At 41.6% G+C, this 24,612-nt stretch overlaps 1 protein-coding gene across 4 annotated transcripts; it reads left to right on the forward strand.

The window, feature by feature from the left end:
* Nucleotides 1-4: 4 nt before the first annotated feature.
* TUBD1 (tubulin delta 1) lies at nt 5-20,709 on the forward strand. 4 transcript variants are annotated; one of them, XM_037163711.2, is made up of 9 exons: nt 5-90; nt 1,103-1,318; nt 3,557-3,704; nt 4,950-5,166; nt 5,800-6,031; nt 10,378-10,542; nt 16,249-16,389; nt 17,884-18,067; nt 19,249-20,709. In XM_037163711.2, exons 2-9 carry the CDS (start codon nt 1,147-1,149, stop codon nt 19,349-19,351), a joined length of 1,362 nt encoding a protein of 453 aa, XP_037019606.2. In that variant the 5' UTR covers nt 5-90; nt 1,103-1,146; the 3' UTR covers nt 19,352-20,709. The 4 variants fall into 4 exon arrangements, with proteins under 4 accessions (XP_037019606.2, XP_037019607.2, XP_037019608.2 ...); XM_037163712.2 differs by having other exon boundaries at nt 20-256; XM_037163710.2 differs by having other exon boundaries at nt 21-260.
* The last annotated feature ends 3,903 nt before the right edge of the window (nt 20,710-24,612 follow it).

A 24,612-nucleotide genomic window follows, 5' to 3' on the forward strand; every position in this document is an offset into this window, starting at 1 on the left:
GGAAGCTAGATCGTGCGCATTGTCAGCCAAAGCGTTTGATAGACAGTGAGCATGCGTCCTGTGTCTGAAGTTGATAAATTGAAATTGAACGTGCGTAATTAACCTTTCGGAATAGGGAAAAATCACTTTACAACAAAACTCTTCGTTTGTGGAACGTGCTTATTTGTTTCCTCTAGCTTTTTTGGTGTTTAAAATGAGCATGAACATAATGGCTCTCTGAAGTTTGAACAGGACAGAAACGGCCGGCCCAGGGGCTGTCAGTGAGTGGGGTTAATTGAAAACTTTTAGGGTTGGTGGGGAATCGGCGAGTCTCGACTTTGCTGTTTACTAGTTAAACGCCTTGCGAAGGCCGCATAACCTTTCAGAGCCTCAGTTTCCTTGTCTATAAAATGAGAATAATGATAGCTAGCTTGCCGGGTAGTTTGAAAAGTGTAAGTACAGAGTATGCCTCACAAGCCCCTGCTCTTTCCAGTGCTATATAGACCTGGTATGAGGTGTTTACCAAAAAATTGTCTCTTTTCGTTGTTAAAAAATGGTGAAGACTTGCTGTAATATTTCATCTGGTCCAGGTTTTCTAGGCTTGGTCTTCCTTGCCATACTAGCTAAACACAAAGTCTTTCTTGTAAGTGTTACTGTAGTTACCAGGCCGGAAAGGTTATTGGTGGAGAGAGAAAGTCGTTATTTAGAAGAGAGAAAATTAATGTTAACTAAATGTATTATTGTTGAGCTAACTTCTGCGTTCTATGTGTCTCTCTGGTGGGAAGTGTATGCTGTTAATTCCTTCAATCAGCATTCATTTTGTTTTGTTTTAAATGCATACACAGGAAAGTAGCAAATACAAATCAGATTTTGGAAATGAGTTGTGTATGAATGGATTTGGGTGCAGTAAATCCCAAATCCCAAAACCATGTAGAGAAAAAGAACAGCTTCCTTAAGTGATTGGCAACTTAGACAAGATAGCTATTTCATTTATAACACCATATACATAGGTGGCATTTTAAAATTATGTCTTTTTATTGATGTATATTAACACAGGTGGCATTTTATTTTTTCTTTATTGGTAATGTAGTGGTTCTCAAAGCCTACATTTTTTCTATTACAGGTTGCTCACTTTTTTGAGGAAATAGGCCTAGTTTCTGTCTCAGCATGTCAATAGTAACAGTGCAACTTGGTCAGTGTGGCAATCAGATTGGTTTTGAAGTGTTTGATGCTTTATTTAGTGATTCACACTGTACCCAGGGACTTTGCTCTAAAAGAGAGAACGAGGCATATCAATCATCCTGCAAAGAAAGATTCTTCAATGAGGAGGAAAATGGAGGTATGTGTGGTCCACAGTACTCTCCATTATTTGACATAACCTACTGCTTGCTCAGGGCCAGGCCATCCACATGGTGTTCATCTGAGCTCTATCCCTTTCCATCCCACTAAGGAATGACTTTGTTCTCCTCCCTTTGCTTTTATATTAGCAACTTTTGTCTCTATGGTGGCATCTTCCTTCTCAGCATAAGAATATGCTCAGATCTTAACAATCTCAAAGCAAACAAACATGCCCTGATTGGTGTGGTTCAGTTGGCTGGGCATCATCCCACAAAACAAAAGGTCACCAGTTCAATCCCCAGTCAGGGCACATGCCTGGGTTGCAGGTTTGGTTCCCAGTTGGGGCATGTACAGGAAGCAGCCAATTGATGTTTCTCTCTCACATCGATGTTTCCTCTCTTCCTCCCTCCCCCTCTCTCTAAAAAATAAATTAAAAAATATTTTTTTAATATTTCTTAAAAAAACAAATAGAATTTACCTCTTGACTTTAGCTTTTTTCTTCTTGATTACCTCTTTGCCTTCTCATCTAAGAGTCTCAAAGGATAACACTTTTTAACCAGCTATAATCTTGCTTCTGCTCTATACCACTGAAGCTGCTCTAAGATGAGTTCCTAGTAATATCCTAGTTACCAAATGTATTGACTCTTTTCATTTAAAAAATATATTTATTTTTAGAGAGGGGAAGGGAGGGGAAAAGAGAGGGAGAGAAACTTCAATTTGGGGTTGCATCTGGCGTGCCCCCCACCGAGGACTTGGCCTGTAATCCAGGCATGTGCCCTGACTGGGAATCGAGCTGAGCTGATAACCATTTCGTTCACAGGCTGGAGCTCAATCCACTGAGCAACACCAGCCAGGATTATCAACTCTTTTCTTAATTCACTTAACTTCTCTATTGGTTTTGATAATATTAACTATAAAATTCCCTCCTTGAAACTCCTTCACCTTAGTGTCTGAACCTTTCTTCTCCAGTGGTTGCATCTCAGGTTCCTCTGTCCTTACTTATATGGTTCTCTCTGGACAATTTCAGTTATTCTCATAATTTGTTACATCTTTTACATGAATGACTCTCAAATCTCTAGCATAGCCTCACTTCCAGGCTGCAGACTGATCAGTGGACCTCTCCACTTGCAATTCCCATGTGTACCTCAAACTCAACATCTCCATACCCAGGAGCATTCACTATCTTTCCTTTAAAAGTTGGGCTCTTACTGCCCACATACTATCAGACATCAAGATCTGCTTAATTTGCCCTGGCTGGTCTGACTCAGTGGATTTAGTGCCAGCCTGCAAACCAAAGGGTTGCCAGTTAGATTCCCAGTCTAGGGCACATGCCTGGGTTGCAGGCCAGGTCCCCAGTAGGGGGCGCTCTATAGCAATCACGCATTGATGTTTCTATCCCTTTCTCCCTCCCTTCCCCTCTCTAAAAAATAAATAAAATCTTTTTTTAAAAAAAGATCTGCTTAATTTACCTCCTATATATATTTCTTGAAACTCTTCTGCACTTTTCATCTTCACTGTCATTTCCACAGTTGTGGCTCTTGCCCTCTCTCACCTAGACCGTTTCAAGACATTGTTTCTGAGTTTTCCTTCCTAGACTGTTGTGTCAACCACATCTATCCTCCACACTGCTGTATTTAAAAAGACATCTGACTGTTTCTCCCCTGTGTGAACATTTTCAGTGGTTTTACATTGCCTATAAAATACAATTTGAACTTTTTTAGCATTGCATACAAGGACTTCCAACACCTGATTGCTGCCTGCTTTCCACCTCCATCTATCCCCTCCTTCTACATCTGCTTCAACAATCCTAAACTGCTTGCCGTGCTCACGGTATTTTGTACCTTGTCCATTAGTGTGGATTTGCCGTGGGTCACCACATTGATAGTGTGGTCATGTGTTTCATCTCTCCAGCTAGTTCTTCTAGGGCTGTACTGATGTCTTCATCTCTGTGTTCTCAGCACAGTACATGGTGCATTGTAAGCACTTAACAGATGTTTGTAGACCTGACCCAGTGATCATTCTAGCTCACAGTGATTCAGCCTGCCTAGCAGAATGTTAGACATTATGAACCATCCACACATACCTGCTGTTGCCCACCTCAATTTCTAACCAGTCTGACAAATCTTTCTGTCCTCAAACTTTGGATTTGGGGGTGGGGCCAGAGGGCTTAAGAGTTTATGTTCTGTGTTAACCCAAATAAGACATTGAAATATTCTTTTGATTCCCCCCCCCTTTCTAGTTCCAATTGCCCGGGCTGTACTTGTTGACATGGAACCTAAAGTTATTAATCAAACACTATCAAAGGCTGCCCAGTCTGGCCGATGGAAATATGGCCAGCATTCATGCTTCTGTCAAAAACAAGGTTCTGGAAACAACTGGGCATATGGGTAAGAACAATTCATCATGATGATTTTTCAGTTTAGATACAGCTACACAGTCAATTAATAGATAGTGTAGTTACAACTGCAGAGTTGATACACTGAGCATGTAACCTTGGAACTGGTATTTTAAAATTGAGGGTGTGACTTCGCCTAGAAGAAACTCTCGTTCTGTCTTACATATGTCTGTGCTTCAGCTGCAGGTAATGGTGAAACCACAGATCCCTTGTCTCAGGGTTTTCTACTTCTTCACTGTCATTCTGCCAACCAACTTATTATCAGTATAATACATTTATATGGCAGGTATTCCAGATAATAGGCAATACAATGAGGCAGTAATATTTCCTGGGCTTCTTTGGAAAATTTCAGTGCCTGGAGCTCAATTAAAAAATTCTGCCCTGGCTGGTGTGGCTCAGTGGATCGAGCGTGGGCTGCAAACCAAAGGGTCACTGGCTTGGATCCTACTCAGGGCACATGCCTGGGTTGTGTGTTAGGTCCCCAGTGGGAAGAAAGCAAGAGGCAACCACACATTGATGTTTCTTTCCCTTTCTTTCTTCCCTTCCCCTCTGTCTAAAAATAAATAAATAAAATTTTTAAAAATTTCTGATTTGATCGGCATGGGATGAAACCTAGATGTTGCATTTTTTTCAAAGCTCCCCTAGTTGATTATAATGTGCAGAAAAGTTCAGGAGCCCCTGCCTTAGGAGTACTGTTATGAGTGCTGAATGTTACGTTGTACCATAAACTTACAGGACTGCCTGGTAATTGGAGTCTCCAGCTATAGGACTGGCCTATAACAGAGAATTGTCTGTACATAGTAAATTCACTCTTCTAGCAGTCCTACTCCACCTGTTAACTATGTTAAATGTGTGTATTTTTATTTTGTTAAGGATTGTATTTATTTTTAAGAGAGAGGGGGTGGGAGGGAGAAAGACAGGGAGGGAAAGATTGATGTGAGAAAGAAACATCGATCAGTTGCTGCTCTTACATGCCCCAACCAAGGACTGAGCCTTCCCAGGCATGTGCCCTGACCGGGAATTGAACCTGTGACTCCTGTGTTCGTGGGATGATGCCCAACAAACTGAGCCACACTGGTCAGGGCTAACTTGTGTATTTTAAATATTATACCTTTCGTGAGACTTAGTCCACTTTCATAGATTTTAAAAAGTCTTCTCTAGCCTATATCTTTCTCTCTGTATTGCATATTTCTGGTTAAATTTTAAAGTGTTTGTGTTGTTTCTCTGCATTGTATAGTTACTCTGTTCATGGACCCAGACATGAAGAATCTGTAATGAACCTAATCCAGAAGGAAGTAGAGAAATGTGACTCTTTGAGTGGTTTTTTCATCATAATGAGTATGGCTGGAGGCACAGGGTCTGGACTAGGAACCTTCATTACACAGAATTTACAAGATCAGTATTCCAGCTCTTTGAAAATGAATCACATTATATGGCCTTATGGAACTGGTGAGGTATGAATACATTAATTGAAATGTTTATATTTTGCATTCTTTGCAGTTGAAATGAATGTAGGTAAAAGATTGATCTGACCCTTTCTTTGGAAATATTAAGTTACTGCGTCAGGAGTTATTTTGCAATGTGGTACCTGCATGAACAATTCATTTAACTTTGCTCAAACTTTTCCAAACAAATGAGGAGTTCTTGTTCTTAAAAATTCCAAAGAAGACAATTGTGCACTTTCTCTCTGGAACCCATTCCTGGGTTAACCCTCTGGCTACAGACAGCAGGGACCTTGAGAAATTATAAAATGGAGGTGAGATAAGTCAGTTTGGAAATGATGTAGGAAGAAAGTGTGATAGTAATGCTCACGGTTTATTGAACCCTTACTATATACAAGACACTGTTCTAAGTGCTAATATGCATTCTGTTTTCAACCTTTACAACTCCAGGATGTGGGTATAATTATTATTCCCATTTTTCAAATGAGGTAGCTGAAGCATAGAAAGATTAAATGACTTGTCCAAAATCATACAGTCAGAAAGTGACGGAGCTGGGATTTGATCCCAGGCAGGATGCCCTTAGAATCCACCCTCTTAACCACTATTCTCTCCTGCTTTTCTTATTTCTGACCTTCTTCCCTCCAGGTCATTGTTCAGAACTACAACTCCATTTTGACTCTTTCTCACTTGTACCGGTCTTCAGACGCCCTCCTTGTTCATGAGAATGATGCTGTTCATAAGATCTGTGCAAAATTGCTGAATATCAAGCAGATATCCTTTAACAATATAAATCAAGTCCTCGCCCATCAGCTGGGAAGTGTGTTCCAGCCTACTTATTCTGAGGAAGGCTCATTTCACTACAGAAGAAATCCATTAGGTATTGTCCTCCTGGATGTTATTAGGAAAGTCTTATGCTCTGAAAGCCTCAAAGTGATCCTTCCTTGGCTGCTCTCCTCTGCCTGAGATACACTAGGTTTCCCTCACGTCAGAAGCCTTCCTACATAGCTGCTTAGCTCTCTTCACTGTCTTACTGAAAAGTTTTGGGAAGTTACTAAATTTCTCAAAAGAGTGGTGGATACCCACCTACTCTGTTCTTCAGGATTTGCTCTCTCTCTGTCTTTTTTTTTTTTTTTTTAACAAAAACTTTAAGATATAGCGCTGGCTGGTGTGGTTCAATGGATTGAGTGCTGGCCTGCGAACCAAAGGGTCCCTGGGGTTCAGTTCCCAGTCAGAGCACATGCATGGGTTGCAGCCAGGTCCCCAGTAGGGCGTATATGAGAGGCAACCAAATATCAAATTTTCCCTCTCTTTCTCTCTCTCTTCCCCTCTCTCTAAAAATAAATAAATAAAATCTTAAAAAGAAACTTTAAGATATAATTCACTTACCAGACAATTCACCCATTTAAAGTGTATAAGTCAATATTTTTTAGCATATTCACAACTGTCATTTTCATTACTCCATAAAGATACCCAGCTTATTCAGCAAATAGTACCTTCTCAATTCAAACTGTATGGATGCAAATGACGTCGCAATCTATACCCCCCACCCAGGCCTAATCTCTTTCCCAACTAGTTACCTGTCCCAGTTTTCTTAGTTGCCTTCTTCTTCTTCTTCTTTCTTCTTTCTTCTCTTTTCTTCTTTTTATTTAGCACGTTCTGAATGGACTCATCATCTTTCCCTGTCTTCTCTCTCCTGCCACCTCTCCCTCACTTCCCATCACCCGATTTCTCCCACTGTCCTCATGTCTAGTCAGTATGCTCTACCTGCGGGTGCGATCTCGGTCATCTGTCTGCGTTCTTCCCTACCCCCCTGCCTCTCTGGCATTGGTTCAGTGTGTTAATGTCTCTCAACTAATACTGCATACGAACACAAGGCAAACTAGCCCCTTTCTGTTCTCATTTTATCTTATTTTTGGAATAAAAACAAACACTTACATCCATGAGGATATTCCTGGCTTAAGGTGGCCCTAATGCTACTTCCCTTCTGGGGGCCTGCCTCTCCCCGCTGCAGTCCCTCTTGGACACTGAGCCCAAGTGAGCCTCCCCGGCACACAGATCTAACCCTTGCCCTCTCTTACGCTTGGTCCATGGCTCACGCATTAACTGCTAGTTTTGTCAGAATGCCTTAGCCTGGCCTCCACATTATGCCCTGAACCTGAATTTTCTAGCTTTATTACCTGTTGCCTCCTCTGCATGGATCCCCACCTGCTTTCTATCCCACCCTCACTGTTTGTTTTCAGTCTGGTACTTTCCTGCCCTGGTCTCTTTGCTCACTGCTCCTTCTCCCTAGAAATTGCTACCTCTCTCCCTGCTTCACCTCCGCTGAAACCTTACTCATCCTTCAGGGTCCAATTCAAGAGGTAAGTTTTCCACAAAGCTTTTCTACTGAGGCCTTTGCTTAAAGTAATCCTCTTCTCTTTGGTGGTATTCTTTACATCTTTTATGTCATGTAATGTTTTCTGCCTTTATTATTTCTTGGCGTGTTTGCTTATCTTTAAAAGTTACACACGCATTCATTCAAGGAGTACAAAAGAATATGCAATCAAAGGTACATCTCCCTCCCACCCCCACCCCTCCCCAGGTGTAACCATCACCATGTGTCCCCATAGAGAGAAACCCTGTCCAGGCATGAACATGTACAGGCATGTGCATGTCCTGTACATGTTTTGTTAATGTCTGCACATTCCACAGTACTTCCCATATTGCACATCTACTCATTCAACCAATATTTATTAACTTCCTGTTACGTGCCAGGCACTGTGATAAATGTTAGAGATCCAGTGGGGAGCCATGGCACACATTGTATTCACTGTGAAAGAGAGACATTAACAAATATTATACACAAATGTATAACTAAAAATGGAGTTAAGTGCTCTGAAGGAAAGGGGCACAGTTCTAACACAATGTGTCATGAAAGAACCAGACTTAGGCTGAAGGAGCAGAAAAGGCTGCTTGGAGAAGATACCACTTGAGCCAAGTGGATGAGGACTTATAGTTCATTAAGCAAAGTGAGGGAGAAGGAAATAGCACAAAGAGAGGGAATGGCATGTGCAAAGGCCCTGTGGTGGAAGGAAGCATGGCCCATCAAGACCAGAGAGAAATCCAGTCCTACCAGAGCACAGCAAGTGATATAGGAGATGATTGGAATGAGCGTAGAGTGGTAAGCAGGGGTGGACCTTGTAGGTGCTGGTAAGTCATATGAAGGCCTTCCTCGTTAACCTGAGAACAGGGGGAGTCCATGGAAAAATTTTAAGCAGATTGGCTTAAATCACTTTTACTTTTGAAAAGGTCGACTGGACTGATGGTGGAGAGCCCATGGGAAGTTGAGACTGCAGGCTGGGGCGGTCATTCCCCAGAGAGGCCACGGTGGCTTGATTACACCGACCTGCACTGAGAAAGGAAAGGCTGTCCATTAGAGGGGCGCTCCCTTGACCCCCACGAGCATGTCTACAAACTTTACATTGGCCCTTTGCCTTGCATCGCCGCAGTAGGGGGCAGTCCTGCTCCTGTCAAAAGCCAACTTCTCACTTGAGTTCTGGGACCCATTCCCTCCCCCTCTCAGGGACTTAAGTCCTTACTCATGTCTCATCTCCCCGCACCATTAACTCGTACCTCTTCCCTGGGTTACCCCCCTTATGACTACTTTCTGGCTCCTCTCACCGAGAAAACCCTCCCCTGACATGACCACCGATAGCTCATGGCTGTCTGTCCTTGCTGTCCTCATGTCCTCAACACGTGGTCACTCTTCAGCCCACCGTCATCCAGTTTCTCCCCCACCACTTCCCTGAAATTGCTTTTTATACATCACAAACGTGTCCACACTGCTAAATTCGGTGGATACCTCACTGTTCTCGTTTCCATCAACCCCCAGTGGACCCCAACATGCCTGACCCCTGTTTTCCAAGTTTCCTCTGTCTTCTGTGACAGCCCTCCTAACTTTTCTCCTGTCTCCATGACCACTTCTTGTATTCCCTCCTTGTATTCCCCCATCCCTCCTTTTTCCAAGCTCTGAATGCTAGTCTTGGACCCTTGCCCTGGTCCCATGGCTTTAAATGCCATGTGTGTTCTCTAACCTGCCAGTTTATCTGCAGGTTAAACTCTGACCAATTCCCAAAGCTCCAGATTTCTGTATCCAGCAGCCTTCCTGACCTCTCTATGCACGCATTTCATGGACATTCCAAACATACCATGTCTAACACAGGTCTCTCAGCCTTCCGCCAAGAGCGTGTGTCCTCAATCCTTCAGTTGCTCAATTTTGAAAAAAATACATATCTCTTACTGATTTTAATTCAGGGGGGTGGAGAGAGAAAGACATCAATTTGTTGTTCCATGTATTTATGCACTCATTGGTTGATTCTTGTATGTGCCCTGACTGGGGATCGAACTCACAGCCTTGGCATGTCAGGCACCCTAAACTGACTGAGATACCCAGGCGTGGCTCATTTGCTCAATATTTAAAACTTAGGTCCACTAAGACCTCAATACCCACACTGTTCTGCTCAGGTGTTTGAGGAAACACCATCTCAACAAAGCAATTGGGGATCGTGAATTCCGAGGGGTCCCAATCTGCCACGTGGGGTGACTTTCCGTAGCCGTGCTGTAACAGGCGGAGAGAGTGTGAGGTTCTCACCAGAAAGATTTGATAGACAGAGGGGCCAGGAGCTGCACAAGGAGGGAAGTGAAGGAAGGGGAAGACTGATGGATCGAGGAGGCAGGACGTTCACGGATTAGTCTGTCCTCATCTGCTCGGGCCGCGGTCACGAAAATACCACAGGCTGGGTGGCATTTAAACAACGTACGTTTGTTGCTCACAGTTCTGATTATTATTTCATTAGACAAAATAAAGTACAGATCTAGGACAATTTCTAAAGAAATATGTGGTGAATACAGAATGATAATAAAAGCGTATTAACTCTCATGCTTACTTTGTTTTCCTGGGGTTTGGCTAAATATTTTGTTCATATTTCCAGTTACTTGGCTTCTAAACTCTCATTTCCTTCTCAGCAGAGTGTTATTTCTCAGTCATACTAAGATTGGTGCCAAAACACAACAAATACATGGTCTTTAATAGATTGTCTCTGAAATTTTATTTACATTTTAAAGTGTAAGCAGTTCTGGTCTTGGAGGAGAAAACATCCAAAGGCCATCAAGTCATGGTTGTGTGTAGACCAATGGGAACGCCGTGAACTCAAAAAGTTAGTGAAGATTTTTTTTTCTTTACAGGAAACTTAATGGAGAATTTAGTTCCCCATCCCGAATTCAAGATGCTGGGTGTCCGTAACATTCCTCACATGTCTGAGAACTCACTGGCATACAGCACGTTTACTTGGGCTGGCCTCCTCAAGCATTTGAGACAGATGCTCATTTCTAATGCGAAAATGGAAGAAGGTAAAGGGTATTTTAAAACTATGTAGCCCACAAGCTAGGAAAAATGCCCGTACTGGAGTTCTCAGTATAAACTGGTCTGGGCCAGCTCAAATAACGATCGCTTCTTCTGGCCAGGGAGGTGCCTGCAAAAACTCACCAGGACATCCCAGGAGGGCTTCTTAATTGCTTCACAGTGTCGTTTCCCAAGAAAATTTCAGACGAGGGGGACATTTATTTTTACTTACATTTTATTTTTGTCAAAGTAATATATGAACAGTTTTTAAAAAATCAAGTAGTCACAACTCATTTAAGTGTATTCTTAAGCCCATTTTAATTACAGATTTGTATTATAAAATGTTTACCGATTTTATGTTTACATATATTGCATTATATATATATATATAGATATAGATATCTATATATATATATATCAGGTTTTTTAAAGCCAAGTAATTGTCCTGCATGAATTTCTAATGAGGAAAAGAGCAGACCCCTGCGCTGCACGTCCCCCCACACAGCTGATGCCCTACTTCCAGTGTTTTTAGCTGTTTTTTCTGGAATTTGACTCCAAAATCTCTTGCTTATACAGTTACTTGTTTTATTTTCCAGGTTTAGATATTATCAACTGCCTTTCTGATGTGAAAATTGGGGATGGAACCTTCTTATACCCCTACACACACACACACACACACACACACACACACACTCTCTCTCTCTCTCTCTCTCTCTCTCTCTCTCTCTCTCTCTCTTTTGGGTTAGATCAGTTTTCAGTGTTTGAATTACTTTTGCTGTGTAGCTATCATTCACTGTTGAGCTATGTACTATACAATATATACACGGGTTACATTTTATTTCATATAAAAGTTCACTTTTTACCTTCTGGAGTTAATAATTACATTTATTTGGTCGATAGCCCATGTACCCATCACTAATATATCTCTAAACTTTTTCATGAAAATGAACCCCATCTCAGTGTGTTCAGACCCTCATGAAACCTAATACTTTCATTATCTGCTTGGCGCTGTTGCTGTGAGAGACCCAACTCCTCCTGTCCAGTAGCACTGATGGCTTTCCTGGCTCGAAAAGCAACCACTGGCATCTCTGCCCCATTTGTCCTCTCTCCCATTTCTAGGTCTCATATCTTCCTGTTTCTATGGATAGACCACACTCTCCAGGAGTGTCTTAACAAAGAGTTCAGAGAAGGTAAAAATTTTAAGGCTGCCAGTATCATTATTCTGCCCTCACATGATGGCCAGGTACGGGATTCGAGGGGGAGTGATTTTTACTCAGTATTTTGAAGGCGTTGCTCTCTTACCTTACAGCTTCCAGGGTTACTTCGGATTCCTACCCCTATTTTATTCTCTCTTGAATCTTTTAGGATTTTCTCTGTTTTTAGCACTCTGGAATTCCTTAGTGTGGACCTTTGGTTTATCTCAGTAGAATGAAAGCAGTTTTGGTTTTTTTTTAATCTTGTTTTTTTTTTAAATCTATTTCCTGCTATATCTTTAGAGCCTGAAACAGTGGCTCAGCCCAAGCCAGAACCTCAGTGGCTTAGCCTTTCCTGAGCACAAACCTTCCAGGATGAAGGGGTGCACTCCCCCTGCCCTGGGGAGTGGACGGGCCTGGGGCTCTCACTGCTTCTCATACAAATGTTCAATCCTCTTTTTTTCCTCAGTCTGGCCTGCTTCTAGGACCTCCTCTGTGGGCAGAAGTTTCAGCTTTCCCTGGTTGCTAAATTAGTAACCACCGATTCCTTTGCTTTCCAGCTTCCAAAACTTTGTTGCCATTATCTGCTGTGCCGGTCCCTTTTTCTTGCTTATGTTTTTTTTTAAAAAAATCCCTGTATTGTGAGATTTGGGGAGAAAGTGAGGGTAAACTGGTATATGTTCAGTCTGCCATGTTTAACTGGAAATCACTGCTGTGTGTGTGTGTTTTTTTTAAGATTTAATTAAATTTTTTATAGAGGGTAAGGGAGAGAGAGAAACATCAGTTCGTGGTTACCTCTCATGCACCCCCTACTGGGGACCTGGCCTGCAACCCAAGCATGCGCCTTGACTGGGAATCAAACCAGCAACCCTTTGGTTCACAGGCCGGCACTTAACCACTGAGTCGCACCAGCCAGGGCTTATGTATTATTTTTGTAGTGTATGTTTTACCACAAATCACAATAACTTAAGTTTCAATACTATGAAAGTGAATTTCTTCTACATTTACTTGCAATACCTTATATATTTTATTTTATATTTAAAAATTTATTGGTTTTGAAAAGAGGAAGGGAGATAGAGAAATATTGATTTGTTGTTCTACTTATTCATGCATTAATTAGTTGATTTTTACATGTGCCCTGACTGGGGATTGAAACCACAACCTTGGCATATTGGAATAATGCTCTAACCAACTGAGCTGCCAGGCCATGGCTTGTGATACCTTTTGGACTTTAGATTATAGTGCCTGAGGTTTGGAGATAAGTGTATAGTTCACATCTTAATTTATAGCTCACATCCTGAATTTTTTGGCCACAGGACATGCCTGTTTTTCTAGCAATACCTGTTAACACCTCGAGGAACACAGTGTTCCCAGGGATGGCGTAAGGCTGCTGCACTGGCTACTGGGTGAATAAACCATGATCTGCTTAGTCATTTTCCTCTGAGGGACTTGAGGGTTTAAACATTTTTTCACAATTACAGATAAGAGCTTTGAACATAAAAATGTTTATATATAATATATGGATATATAAGAATAAATATATATGAGTCACTAACTGAGCTGAAGAATAGAGTTTTAAAATGCTTCATATGTTACCAGGCTGTTCTGTGTGAAGATTGATCCCATTAATATTGCAGTCAGCAGTATAGGTGTGTCCACATGTCCTAGCACCAGGAGGAATGAATGATCCAACAGGGAGCCAGGCAGAAGTTACAGTGTCTTTTATGACCTAGCTTTGGAAGTCGCACACCGTCATTTCTGCACCATCTGTTTGGTTATTAAGGTCAGCACTATCCCATGTGGAAGCAGACCACACAAGAGCCTGAATTCCAGGGGGCAAGGACGCTTGGGGTGCATCCTGGAGGTTGGCTACCACTCTCCCTCCCATCTGCAGAATGTATTGAACCCCTCCCATGGCCCCTGAAAGCTATGTCCAATTAGCATATCAGTCTGAAGCCCAGGATCTTGACATTTAAAACCAGGTCTGGGTGTGAATTTATACTTCTCAGGTGAGATTTCAAGAGTATAGCTCTTAGAATATAGCTCCTCCCCCCAATCCCAGCAGACTGTGGGAGACCAGGCATAGGACAACTGGTAGACACTCCACTTCAACAATGGGCACACGGAAGGCCCACAGGAGTCACTCGGCTAAAACGATTCGTCAGGCACATGCTAGCAGTGTCTTGATTAAAATGTAAGGCCTGGGAATAATTTTCCGTGGTTTTGGCTTGACCCTCTGAACCAGCTAAATTATAATTTCACTTGTTTATTTAAGTTTTATTTAAAACATTTTATTTTCATTTTCTTTTAATGTATAAAGATTTTATTTATTTTTAGAGAGAGGGGAAGCGGGGGAGAGAGAGAGAGAAACACCGGTTCCTGGATGTGGACTGGTTGCCTCTCATGATTGACGGGTGATCGACCAGGCTACCTTTCCGTTCACAGGCCGGCACTCAGTCCGCTGAGCCACACCAGCCAGGGCAAAAACATTTTATTTCTAAATTTTATTTTATTAGTTGATTTATTTTTGCTAGTTTGGATTAATTTATGCATATGAGAACCAGAAAGAGATTTGAGGGTATTCTGTTAATAGACTTTTCAGAAAATAAAACTGGCATCACATTATATGTATTTTTTTGTTGTTCTACAACTTTTTTTCAACATAACAATATTTTATGGCCTCCTTTCAAATTTAGTACAGTCAGCCCTGACTGGTGTGGCTCAATGGGTTGGGCCTTGTCCTGAAAACAGAAGGGTCACTGGTTCTATTCCCAGTCAAGACACATGCCTGGGTTCTGGGCCAGGTTCCCAGTTTGGGGTGTGTGAGAGGCAACCAATCAGTGTTTCTCTCCCACTATATCTCTCTCCCTTCCCCTCTCTCAAAATAAATAAATTAAATATATATTTTTATTGGCTTCATTTCTTTTTTCTTTCTGAAACTTTTTGATAAAGTCTCACCTTTATTTCAGGGTAACGTCGGGTGATGACTTACCCAACAACTGCAGCTTTGACAGCACGCCATGCACTTCGCAGTGATTTCACTGACGCGGAGCGCACACGCCCTGGGCCTCCCTGGTGTGAGTGCGCTGCCCTGCGATGTTTCTGCAGATTCGCGGAGCTGTGCGAGCACCGTCCCCATCCGGTGCTGGAACAGTCCCGCCACTCCAAAAAAGCTTCCGTGTCCACTGGCATTCAGTCCCTACTTTGACTCCTGCCCCCAAACAACCCCTGCTGTGCCTTTTGTCTTTACAGATATTGCCTAGGTTGGACATTTTGTGTAAATGGAATTACACAATATATAGTTTTTTGCGTTTGACTCCTTTCACTGAGCCTAATGTTTTTGAGGTTCATCCATGTTGTAGTACGTGCCAGTCTTTGTGGGGACCCAAGTTTTCAGTCTCTTAACATGCCTGAGCGTGGCATTGCTGAGTCCAAGGATAAGCCCGTGGGCTAAACTCTTTTCCGAAGTGGTTGCGCCATTTTACATTCCCACAAGTGGTTTAAGAAGGTTTTAGTTTTTCCACATCGGTCCCAACGTCCGTCTGTCTTTTTGATTAGAAATGTTCTAACCGGTGTGCGGTGGTGCCTCCTTGTGGTTCTCTCTGCCTTGTGCTGATGACAGTGATGCTGAGTATCATTTTATGTGCTTATTAGCCGTCTGCTCGTCTTCGGTGAAATTTCTACTCAAACGTCTTTCTAGTTTTTAAATTGGCTTGTTTGTCTTACTGAGTTCAGCATGCCAAAATGTTTTATTTGTTGTATTTCTATTTTTGCTGAAAATCAGTGTTACTGTGTACTCAATTTTACCCCTATCCTATGTGTAATTTGAGTATTTTCTTCATATTTCCACATGGCTTGTAAATTTGCAGTCCTATTTTGGTTTTGTGTTTCTACATCTCTTTACATTTTGTGTGTGTTTTGCTTACTCGTAACCATATGTAGAGTGAAGTTCAGCTTTTTTTCAGTGTATAGTTCCATGAATTCTGACAAACTTCCAGCGTGTGACCTTTACAACTGAGAGTATTTTTATCGTGTCCAGACATTCCGTCACACCCTTAGTAGATGGTCTCTTCTCTCCACCGCTAGTTCCTGGCAACTGCTGATCTCAATTTTGTTCCTATGGTTTTGCCTTTTCCCGAATGTCCTGTAAAGGGAATTATGCACTGTGTGGTCTTTTGAGTCTAGCTTGTTTCACTTAGCATCATGCTTTTGAGGTTTACCCATGTCATTACGTGTATTGGGAGTTGGTGCCTCTTTATTGCTGACTAGAATTTCATCTTACACACCTACCACCAACCTTTAATAGTTGGTGAGGAATATTTCATGCCTTTCTCGGTATAGTTTGGATCACTTTAGGTCAACCAATACAAATTTTTTAAACTTTCAGCAAAAAAAAAGAACTTTTAGTTATTAAATAAAATTTTATGTAAAATACCCACACCGTAATACATTTTTCCCTTCTTGTTCAAAGTCATTTATAAAATCTCTTGCTTTTTTTTTTGTTTGTTTTGCTTTTGGTAGGTATTGATTGGAGGGTACAGCCTCCTTTAGCAAGACTGCCGACTCTTGGTAAGAGGTCCCTCAATGAGGAGCTCCGCTTTAACACTTCCATTGCTAACTTGGTCATCCTTCGTGGGAAAGATGTGCACAGTGCAGATGTGGGTAAGCAGCAGTAAAGGTGAAAATTAAGATGTGCTTTTTGCACATAAAGACATCATACATGGCCCTGGCTGGCACAGCTCAGTGGATTGAGCGTGGGCCTTTGAACCAAAGGTTCACAGTTCAATTCCCTGTCAGGGCACATGCCTGGGTTGCAGGCCAGTTCCCAGCAGAGGACGCATGAGAGGCAACCATACATTGATATTTCTCTCCCTCTCTCCTTCCCTTCACCTCTAAAGATAAATAAATAAATAAGTTTAAAAAACTATTTAAAAAAAAGTCATACATGGTAAAAAAAAACAAAACAAACAAAAAAAAACCTCCCTGAATCTATTCTTAGAGAAAGGAAAATAATAACTATGTTTCTTAGTAACAAAATGTAGCCGTTGTACCAGTTAGTATGTGACTGAACAACAAAACAGAAGTGGTTTAAATAAGATACTAGTTTAATTCTTTCTACCCTAATCTGGTGGTTCTGTTGTCATGACCTTGCAGCTTCTTCCTTTTAGTCTGAGATGGCTGTTAGAGGTTCAGGCATCAAATCACATACAAATGAGCAAAAAACGATACACTGCCCCTACCAAGGCCGCACACTGCACTTGTGTTTGTATCTGCTTGACTGAGTCACGTGCCACACCCAGCTGCAAATGTCACCGCGAGCACAGTTAACATTTGGGGGTCCCGTTATTAAAGAAGGGAGAACAGGTATTGTGGGATAGCTTGTGGTCTCTGTGCTACACATTTTGTTACAAAATGTTTAGGAAGTTACTCTGGCCAGGTAGCTCAGTTGATTAGAGTATCATCCTGATACACCAAGGTTGTGGGTTTCATCTCTGGTCAGGGCACATGCAAGAATCTACCATTGAGCTCTGGCCGGCGAAGCTCAGTGGCTGGGCGTCATCCTCCCAACCGAAAGGTCGCTGGTTGGATTCCAGGTCAGGGCACTTGCCTGAGTTGTGGGCCAGACCCCCAGATGGGGGCACGTGAGAGGCAATCAATGGATGTTTTCCTCTTTTTCTCTCCCTCCCCGTCTCTCTAAAAGTAAATAAATAAAACATTTTGTAAATGAAAAGTAATAAATATGAGTGATAGTTGTTGGAGTGGAAAAGTGGATCACAACACTGGTGACTGGAAAACGCAGGCTACAGAAGAGTGTATGTATAAAACCACACACACGAGAGTCAGCGAATGTTCCTCCGCATCTCTGGATGGTGGCGCTTCCACTGTTTGGTTGACTTAAACATTTTCTTCATAGTACTTTTCTGAATGGTGTGAGTTATTTATTTTTTTATGATGTGTATAAATCATGTATCCAAAAGCAATATAAAACTAGCTGACTTTTATTTCTTAAAATTTATTTTTTTCAATATTAAGCTAGTTTTAAAAGGCAAAAGAAAAGATTTTTGGTGAAATGGATAAGAACATATATATTCCTTTATTACTTTGTTTTCAAAAACATTTACCATGTGAACAGCGGTTTATGTTGTTTTGTTCTAGGGGGATTTAAAGACCCAGCTCTCTATACTTCCTGGCTGGGACCAGATAATGCTTTCAACGTGTGGAAAACCCAGCGAGCCTTTAGCAAGTATGAGAAGTCTGCAGCACTGGTCAGCAACAGCCAATTCTTAGTAAAACCACTTGATGTGATTGTGAGCAAAGCATGGAATATGTTTGCTTCAAAGTAAGTAAAAGATAAATCTACAAACCTTTCTAACCTTAGGCAGATAACATAATGCTAAAGCCTTGGCCAAGTGGCTCAGTTGGTTGGAGCGTCATCCTGATTCACCAAGGTTGTGGGTTCAATCCCCAGTCAGGGCACATACAAGAACTAGTGAATGCATAAATGAGTGGAACAACAAATCGATGTTTCTCTCCCTCTCTTTCTCTCTGTCTCTCTCCCTTCCTCTCTAAAAATCAATCAATAAATTTTAACACAATGCAGGATCTGGAATGTCTTAGTCCATTGAGGCTGCTTTTGCAAAAACAGACTAGGTAGCCTATAAAGAATCATTTATGTCTTACAGTTCTGGAGGCTGGGAAGTCCAAGATTAAAGTGCTGACAGATTGGATGTCTGGTGAAAATGCACTTTCTGGTTCACATATGGTGTCTTTTCTCTGTATCCTCAAGTGGCAGAATAGCTGAAGGAGCTTTCCTGGGCTCTTTGACAAGGGCACTAGTCCCATTCATGAGGCCTCCACCCTTGTGATTTAATTGCCTCCCCAAGGCCTTACTTCCTAATACCATCACCTTGGGGCACACAAACCTTCAATCTGTAGCCCGGAGTAGGCATGGCTACCACTTTGTAGGTGTGAAACTTTAGGCGTGTTCCTTCAGGCTCTTGTCCTTGTCTGTACAATGGGTCCAGACTGAGAGGGCCGGTGGGGAGGAGTAAGTGAGATAACCATGCAAGAACACCTAGTGCAGCGACTGACTGGCTAATGGTCAGTAATTGTTTGATATTGTTATTACTGTTGTGGACTAAACTGGTTTCTAAATGAAAGTAGAAACTTCATTATAGGACAAGGGTAATAAGGAAGTTTTCTAAAATAAGATCCTTGGAAGAATGGAAGAGATCCTGGTCTTGCTCAGTTAGAATCTTTGCTAGTGCTGGGTGGACGGCCAAACCTGAACTTGCCTCTCTCCCCTGTGTGCTTCTTATCGTCACTCTCTTGGACACTGAAAGAGGCAGGGAGCCTGCATCAACTTGAAAAGTTTGCTGATCTTTGGAACAAGCACTGAAGCAAATCTAAGACTTTGAAGAGATTCTGCTGTCTTTAAATGTTCATGAGCTAGGAACTGTTGTTTGGTTTTATTTATGTGTCTGGGATTTTTCACTTTACATTTTCTGTTTCTTTTACCAGGGCCTACATTCATCAGTACACAAAATTTGGAATTGAAGAAGAAGACTTTTTGGACAGCTTCACATTGTTAGAACGGGTTGTTGCCAGCTACTGCAACCTCTGACCTTGCACAGATGGCTCAGGGAAAAAGTACCTTACATCATTTTTGGACTAAACTATTTTCAATACTGTTTTCCCTGTTAATTTTCAAATTTTGATCTTTAAAAAGCAACCAGGTCAGATGTTGATTTCTTTTGCATACTATGCCCACAGAACAGGACAAAAACCTCTTAGATGGAAAGTAGCATGTTTTCAATGAAAATGTCTACTTGGTATTTTCATTTTTAGGGAAAAAAAATTGGTGTTTCTATAAAGAACTTTGGAAACACTTTGGTGAGATGTTGGAACTCTGGAACTGTGCAAAAAAGGGAATATTGTGTTTTTTCCCTATATAAATAACTCTTCCCTCTTTATTCCAAAAAAGATTCATGAAATAGAAGCTGAACTTTCACAGCACAATTTTAAGCTAAGAAATTGCAATTCTGTATTTAAATGTATTTATCTTTGAAGTGAATGTTGTGAACCACAAGAGGGAGCTGTTGTTAAATGCTGCAGGGTGAATGTGTATTTTGAATATTTTTATTCTACAACAGGTAACATTTTTCCACTTCAGGCAGCTATTTAAAAATAAATGTCAGGATTTCGTTAATAAATACACATCATGCTTAAATATACAAAAGTAAATAAGCAAATGTTTCTTTTGTTTGCATTTCTTAAACTTTTTGTATATCAGAAATTTGGGTCAGTTTTTCTTTTAGACCTTGGAATGCCAAGGCAGAAACTGATTTTATTCGACTAGCGCTTTAAAATTACTTATAGTTATTTAGAAGATGGCTATATGCTTTTCAGTAAAAGGGGTAAGAACTTTCACCAAAATTTCACTAAGTTGAGAAAATTATCACCAAGGAAATACTGTGTTGGATGAAACTGGCACATCCAGACGTGAGCTTCACTCAGAAGGACAAACACAATTGGAAACTGGCAGCAGAGTGAGGGGCATGGTGTATTTCAATAAAACACATCACATGCAACGTATTAACAAATGTAAAATGGGAAACAAATAGGAACATTTACCCTTTCTGCCAAATCTACCAGTGGTGAATTATTTTTATTTGGAAAAATGACAGTTCACAGCTTCACTGTTCTTCCTTTTCTTTCCATATGGAAATGATTACCTTTTTGCTGTTTTTGTTATCAACTGTTGCTATGATTTAAAATACTGAACCATATCTTATTTCTAAGGAATGTAAAAAGTGGTCTGTTCAGCCACTGACAGGCACACCCCACTGCTGCATTTTGTTAACCCAAGTATACTGGAAAATAATTAGATCATAACTTTTATAAAATGAAGTTAAAAGTAATTGTTTAGCACTGAAGAGATCCAAAAACCAAAACAATTTCCCAAACTAAGCCAGCATTAATAAAGACCTGAAACCAAATGATCTTGCCACGGGTTAAGCTGATTCTAAGAAAACTTACTAAAAGTTTAGCTCAAAGAAAATTGTAAATTGAAATCATTCTGTATTTAAGAAAGGTACCCTGAGGTACCATGGGAACAAGCATATTTCTAATTTGGAAACTCACGGAATCAACAACAGGCGAACGTTAAAAGTGAACCCCAATTAGACAGAACTCTGGATCCACTCACTTCTGTGAACTGACCCTTTTTACGATCCACAGCTGCAGTATTTGATACATGTGGATACCTAAATATTTGCAAAGTTGTTTTAAACATTTACATGGAAATATTTTTTCTTGTCTATTGGAATAATATAATTTTTTTTGTTGCTAGAGCTGGGATTTTAACTGAACAATTAACACAAAGAAGCTGATCCCAAACTTCAAGCTAAGGGGTGGCAGGGGAAATGTACTTCACTTCGTGTGCACAAAATGACCCATCAGCCAGGACAACATCAGAACCACAGCTTCCTGGGTGTCCCAACCTAGAAGATCTGACTATGTAGCTCCTCTCCTGCAGACGGGAGCACTGTTTCCCCGGACAGTCACCCCACAGAGGCAAGATGTCCCCCTCCAGGCAGTGAGTAGTGAGGCACCTGGGAAAGAACCCTGAACTGGGAGCTCTAGGCTGGGCTTTCAGTTCTTCCCAAACATCTCACTGGCTCTGCAGATGGACTCCTCACTGCACATACCAGAGATTCTTCTGCCGACCACCATGTTTATCACACTTGAATTCCTGTCCAAAAGTTTTAAAAACATGCTCCGTATGTTCCTCTCCCACGATTCTCTCCCCATGAACCCAAGGTTTGGCAGTCAACCCTTTCTTCTTCTTCCACCTACCCACCAAACATAGCTTTACCCCACTACCTTGCCATTTTCAGCAGCTAACCAGTTATCTAAGAGATATTTGCTTATCTTATCGATCCCATTGTTTCCTATGGGTTTTAGGAATGTGAGCTAAAACAAGCGGACTTTACATTTTTAACTAAATAATTTCCTTCTCCTGTATTCAGACATTACAGTGTCAGCCTTATAGATAAATGGAATTCCATTTCCACCAGCTGGAACGCTTGCATACGAAGTTAAGATAAATGATGTAAATATTTCAAGTTTCCGGGGAACACAGTGTGGGGTCAGTGCTGGCAAAGATGTGGCGTTCAAGGGAAAGCAGGGGAAGGACAGAAGAGCTGATCTTTGGACCCTGGGGGCCAGCGCAGCAGGAAGAAACACAAAGGAGTGTCTCCGGAACTGGTGGTGCCCCCAAGGCAGCAACAGCTTAGCAGCATTTCCCAAAGCAGAAGCTAAGGTTTTTGAATTACGGACCTCCCTAATGATGAAAAATCTAAAAGCTTACAAGCATAGTTTAAAAAGAAACAATAAGCACTGGCCAGGTATCTCAGTTGGTTAGAGAGTGTCATCCTGATAAGCCAAGGCTGCAGGTTCGATCCCCCTGTCAGGGCACATACAAGAATCAACCAATGAATGCATAAATAAGTGGAACAACAAATGAATGTTTCTCTTTCTCTCTCTCCCTAAAATCAATAAATAAAATAATTTTTAAAAGGAACAGTAAGCTAAATTACATGTCACTGAGCAAGTAATTCCATTTTATCTAAGTTTAACTCCTTTGCTCTTGATGCAGCCAGGAAGGTGGACACTTTTCCAGCTCTCTTGTCCTATTTGAATTTAATAATTTACATGGTGAGTACACAAAAATTCAAAGATTATAATATACCCATGCTGTGCAGAGAGGCAGCCATTAGCCACACAGGGCTAGTGCTGTTTAAGTGTAAAATATACATGGGGTTTTGAAGATAATATGAATAAAATAATGCAAAATTTAATATTTTAATCATTGAAAATGATACTTTGAACATACTGGGTTAAATGAATTATTCAAATTGGAACACCCGCTTCTTTTTAGATTTTAAAATGTAGCTTCTAAAATTTTTCAAATTAGATATATGGCTTGCATTATATTTCTACTGAGCAGGGTATGCGACATTTCAGGACCAAAGTCCCGGGAAGCACAGAAACAAGTCCAGCACGCTTGTCCTCGCTGGGTGAGAGAGATCACAGACACGTGACGGCAAGAACCACGACACACGCAAAAGACAGGCGCTTCCTTTTTGAAAAAATAGGCCTCTGCTTGAGCTTGGCTCGTGCGAACAGTATGAAAGAGGCAGGATGTGAGTTTAATTCAACAAACATCCTTTGAACACCTGCAAGGAAAAACACTGTGCTAGGACAGGGAGATTTTAAAAATGAACCCAACCCGGCCCTGGCCTTCTGTTCACCATTTCATACGTTCTTTCCTGCAGAGCATATGCCTGGCTCACGGCACAGACTCCCTATTCCCTGAACAGATGAAGGTCAATGTCTAAAAACCAGTGGGAGAGATGTAAAGCTGAAACACCGAAGGCTCACAGGGAAGCTCGTTAAAGCTCCCCTGCTGGCTACAGGTCTCACAGCCATTAGCTGAAACTAAGGGCTTGGAAACAGAAATATAATTCTAATTATTTTGTCTCTGAAGCTATCTTCTATAATTAAAAGCCCTTTAAGAAAAGATAAATTCAAACAATATATTAAGAGGATGAAGAATTGCCTTTGTTTTTGAAAGTCTTACCTACAATCCAAACTCCTTGCTCGGGAACGCCACGCCTTCCAAAGGGCAGCCACCCTGTCTCCCGCGGTTCCCGGCACTACATGTGCCCACAGTGGACAAAGCAGACGGAAATGGCCAATGAATGCTGTCTGGAAAAACAATGGGTCTGTCTACATGCTGATGTTTCATTTTGTCCGGTAAGGACAGGGATGGAGCCGTCTATCACTGACCTGAAGACCCAGGCGGCACACATGCCCCAGTGGCCCTGCCTGCCTGCTGTGTCCCCATGCCCCACACCCCCACTGCCAGTTCCCTAAGACCAAGAAGAGGGAGCACAGAGCATTTCTGAGCAGGACTGACAGGATACACCAGATTTCAGAACAAATTCTTTGCAGGGAGTGTCTTTCTCAGGGGATTTACTCTTTTATATTGTGCATTTCTTTTGCTTGCATTTTTTTTTAAACAAAGCCTTTAAAGATAACTCAAATGATTTTTAAAGGATGCTAACACCTGGAGACAGTCTGAAGAACGGAGGAAGAAGTCAAATGAATCAAAGGCAGTAACAAGAGGCGGAAGTAATAAGCAGCATTGTTCTACAAACTATTACCAAAATAGGTGCAGGAAGCACAGGATGCTTCAGGTTCGTTCAAGGGCAGAGAGGGGAGAAATTAAAGACTAACTTGGTGATCCCTATCACCTCACTGTAGTCTTCAAGTGGACACTGCCTGCTACATGTACCATACATGCATGCGTGCAGCCTGAAAAGCAGTGTGTAAAGTCAGAGTTTCTGCACGTGAAAGAACGTTTTACTTCCTCCTTGCAGAGACCAGGGATATGCTTTATATTGAGTCTTTACCTCTGAAGAAAATGCAGGCATTCTGAAAAATTCTTTGATAACTCTACTTTTCTAAAAGCACCCTTTTCAGCTTCCCATGTCCCCACAAACCGTGCAAAGCCACCCCCCACATAGGCTCTCATCAGACCAGCGTGGTTCCATCAGAGAGCCAGGAAGAGCGACAGCCCAGCTCTCCCAGGCTTCGCCAACTGTGTGTCCACCTGGGAGCGGAATACTCAAGTTCTGCACCTCTCTTTTCCACCAAAGGATTATTGCACAAAGTAAATCTTTTTCTGAACCCCGGTTCTCCTGGTGAGTGGTGTAATTGTGGTCATATGTCATTTATTCTGAAGTCCTATCCAGCCAACTTCAGTAAGGATAACTCATTTCCTGAAGCATGTAAACAACCCCAGCACCAAGCAGCCAA

The sequence above is a fragment of the Artibeus jamaicensis genome, unplaced genomic scaffold, assembly GCF_021234435.1.
Source record: "Artibeus jamaicensis isolate MK-2021 breed Jamaican fruit bat unplaced genomic scaffold, CSHL_Jam_final contig_1998, whole genome shotgun sequence".
In the NCBI taxonomy this organism is placed as follows: Eukaryota; Metazoa; Chordata; class Mammalia; order Chiroptera; family Phyllostomidae; genus Artibeus; species Artibeus jamaicensis.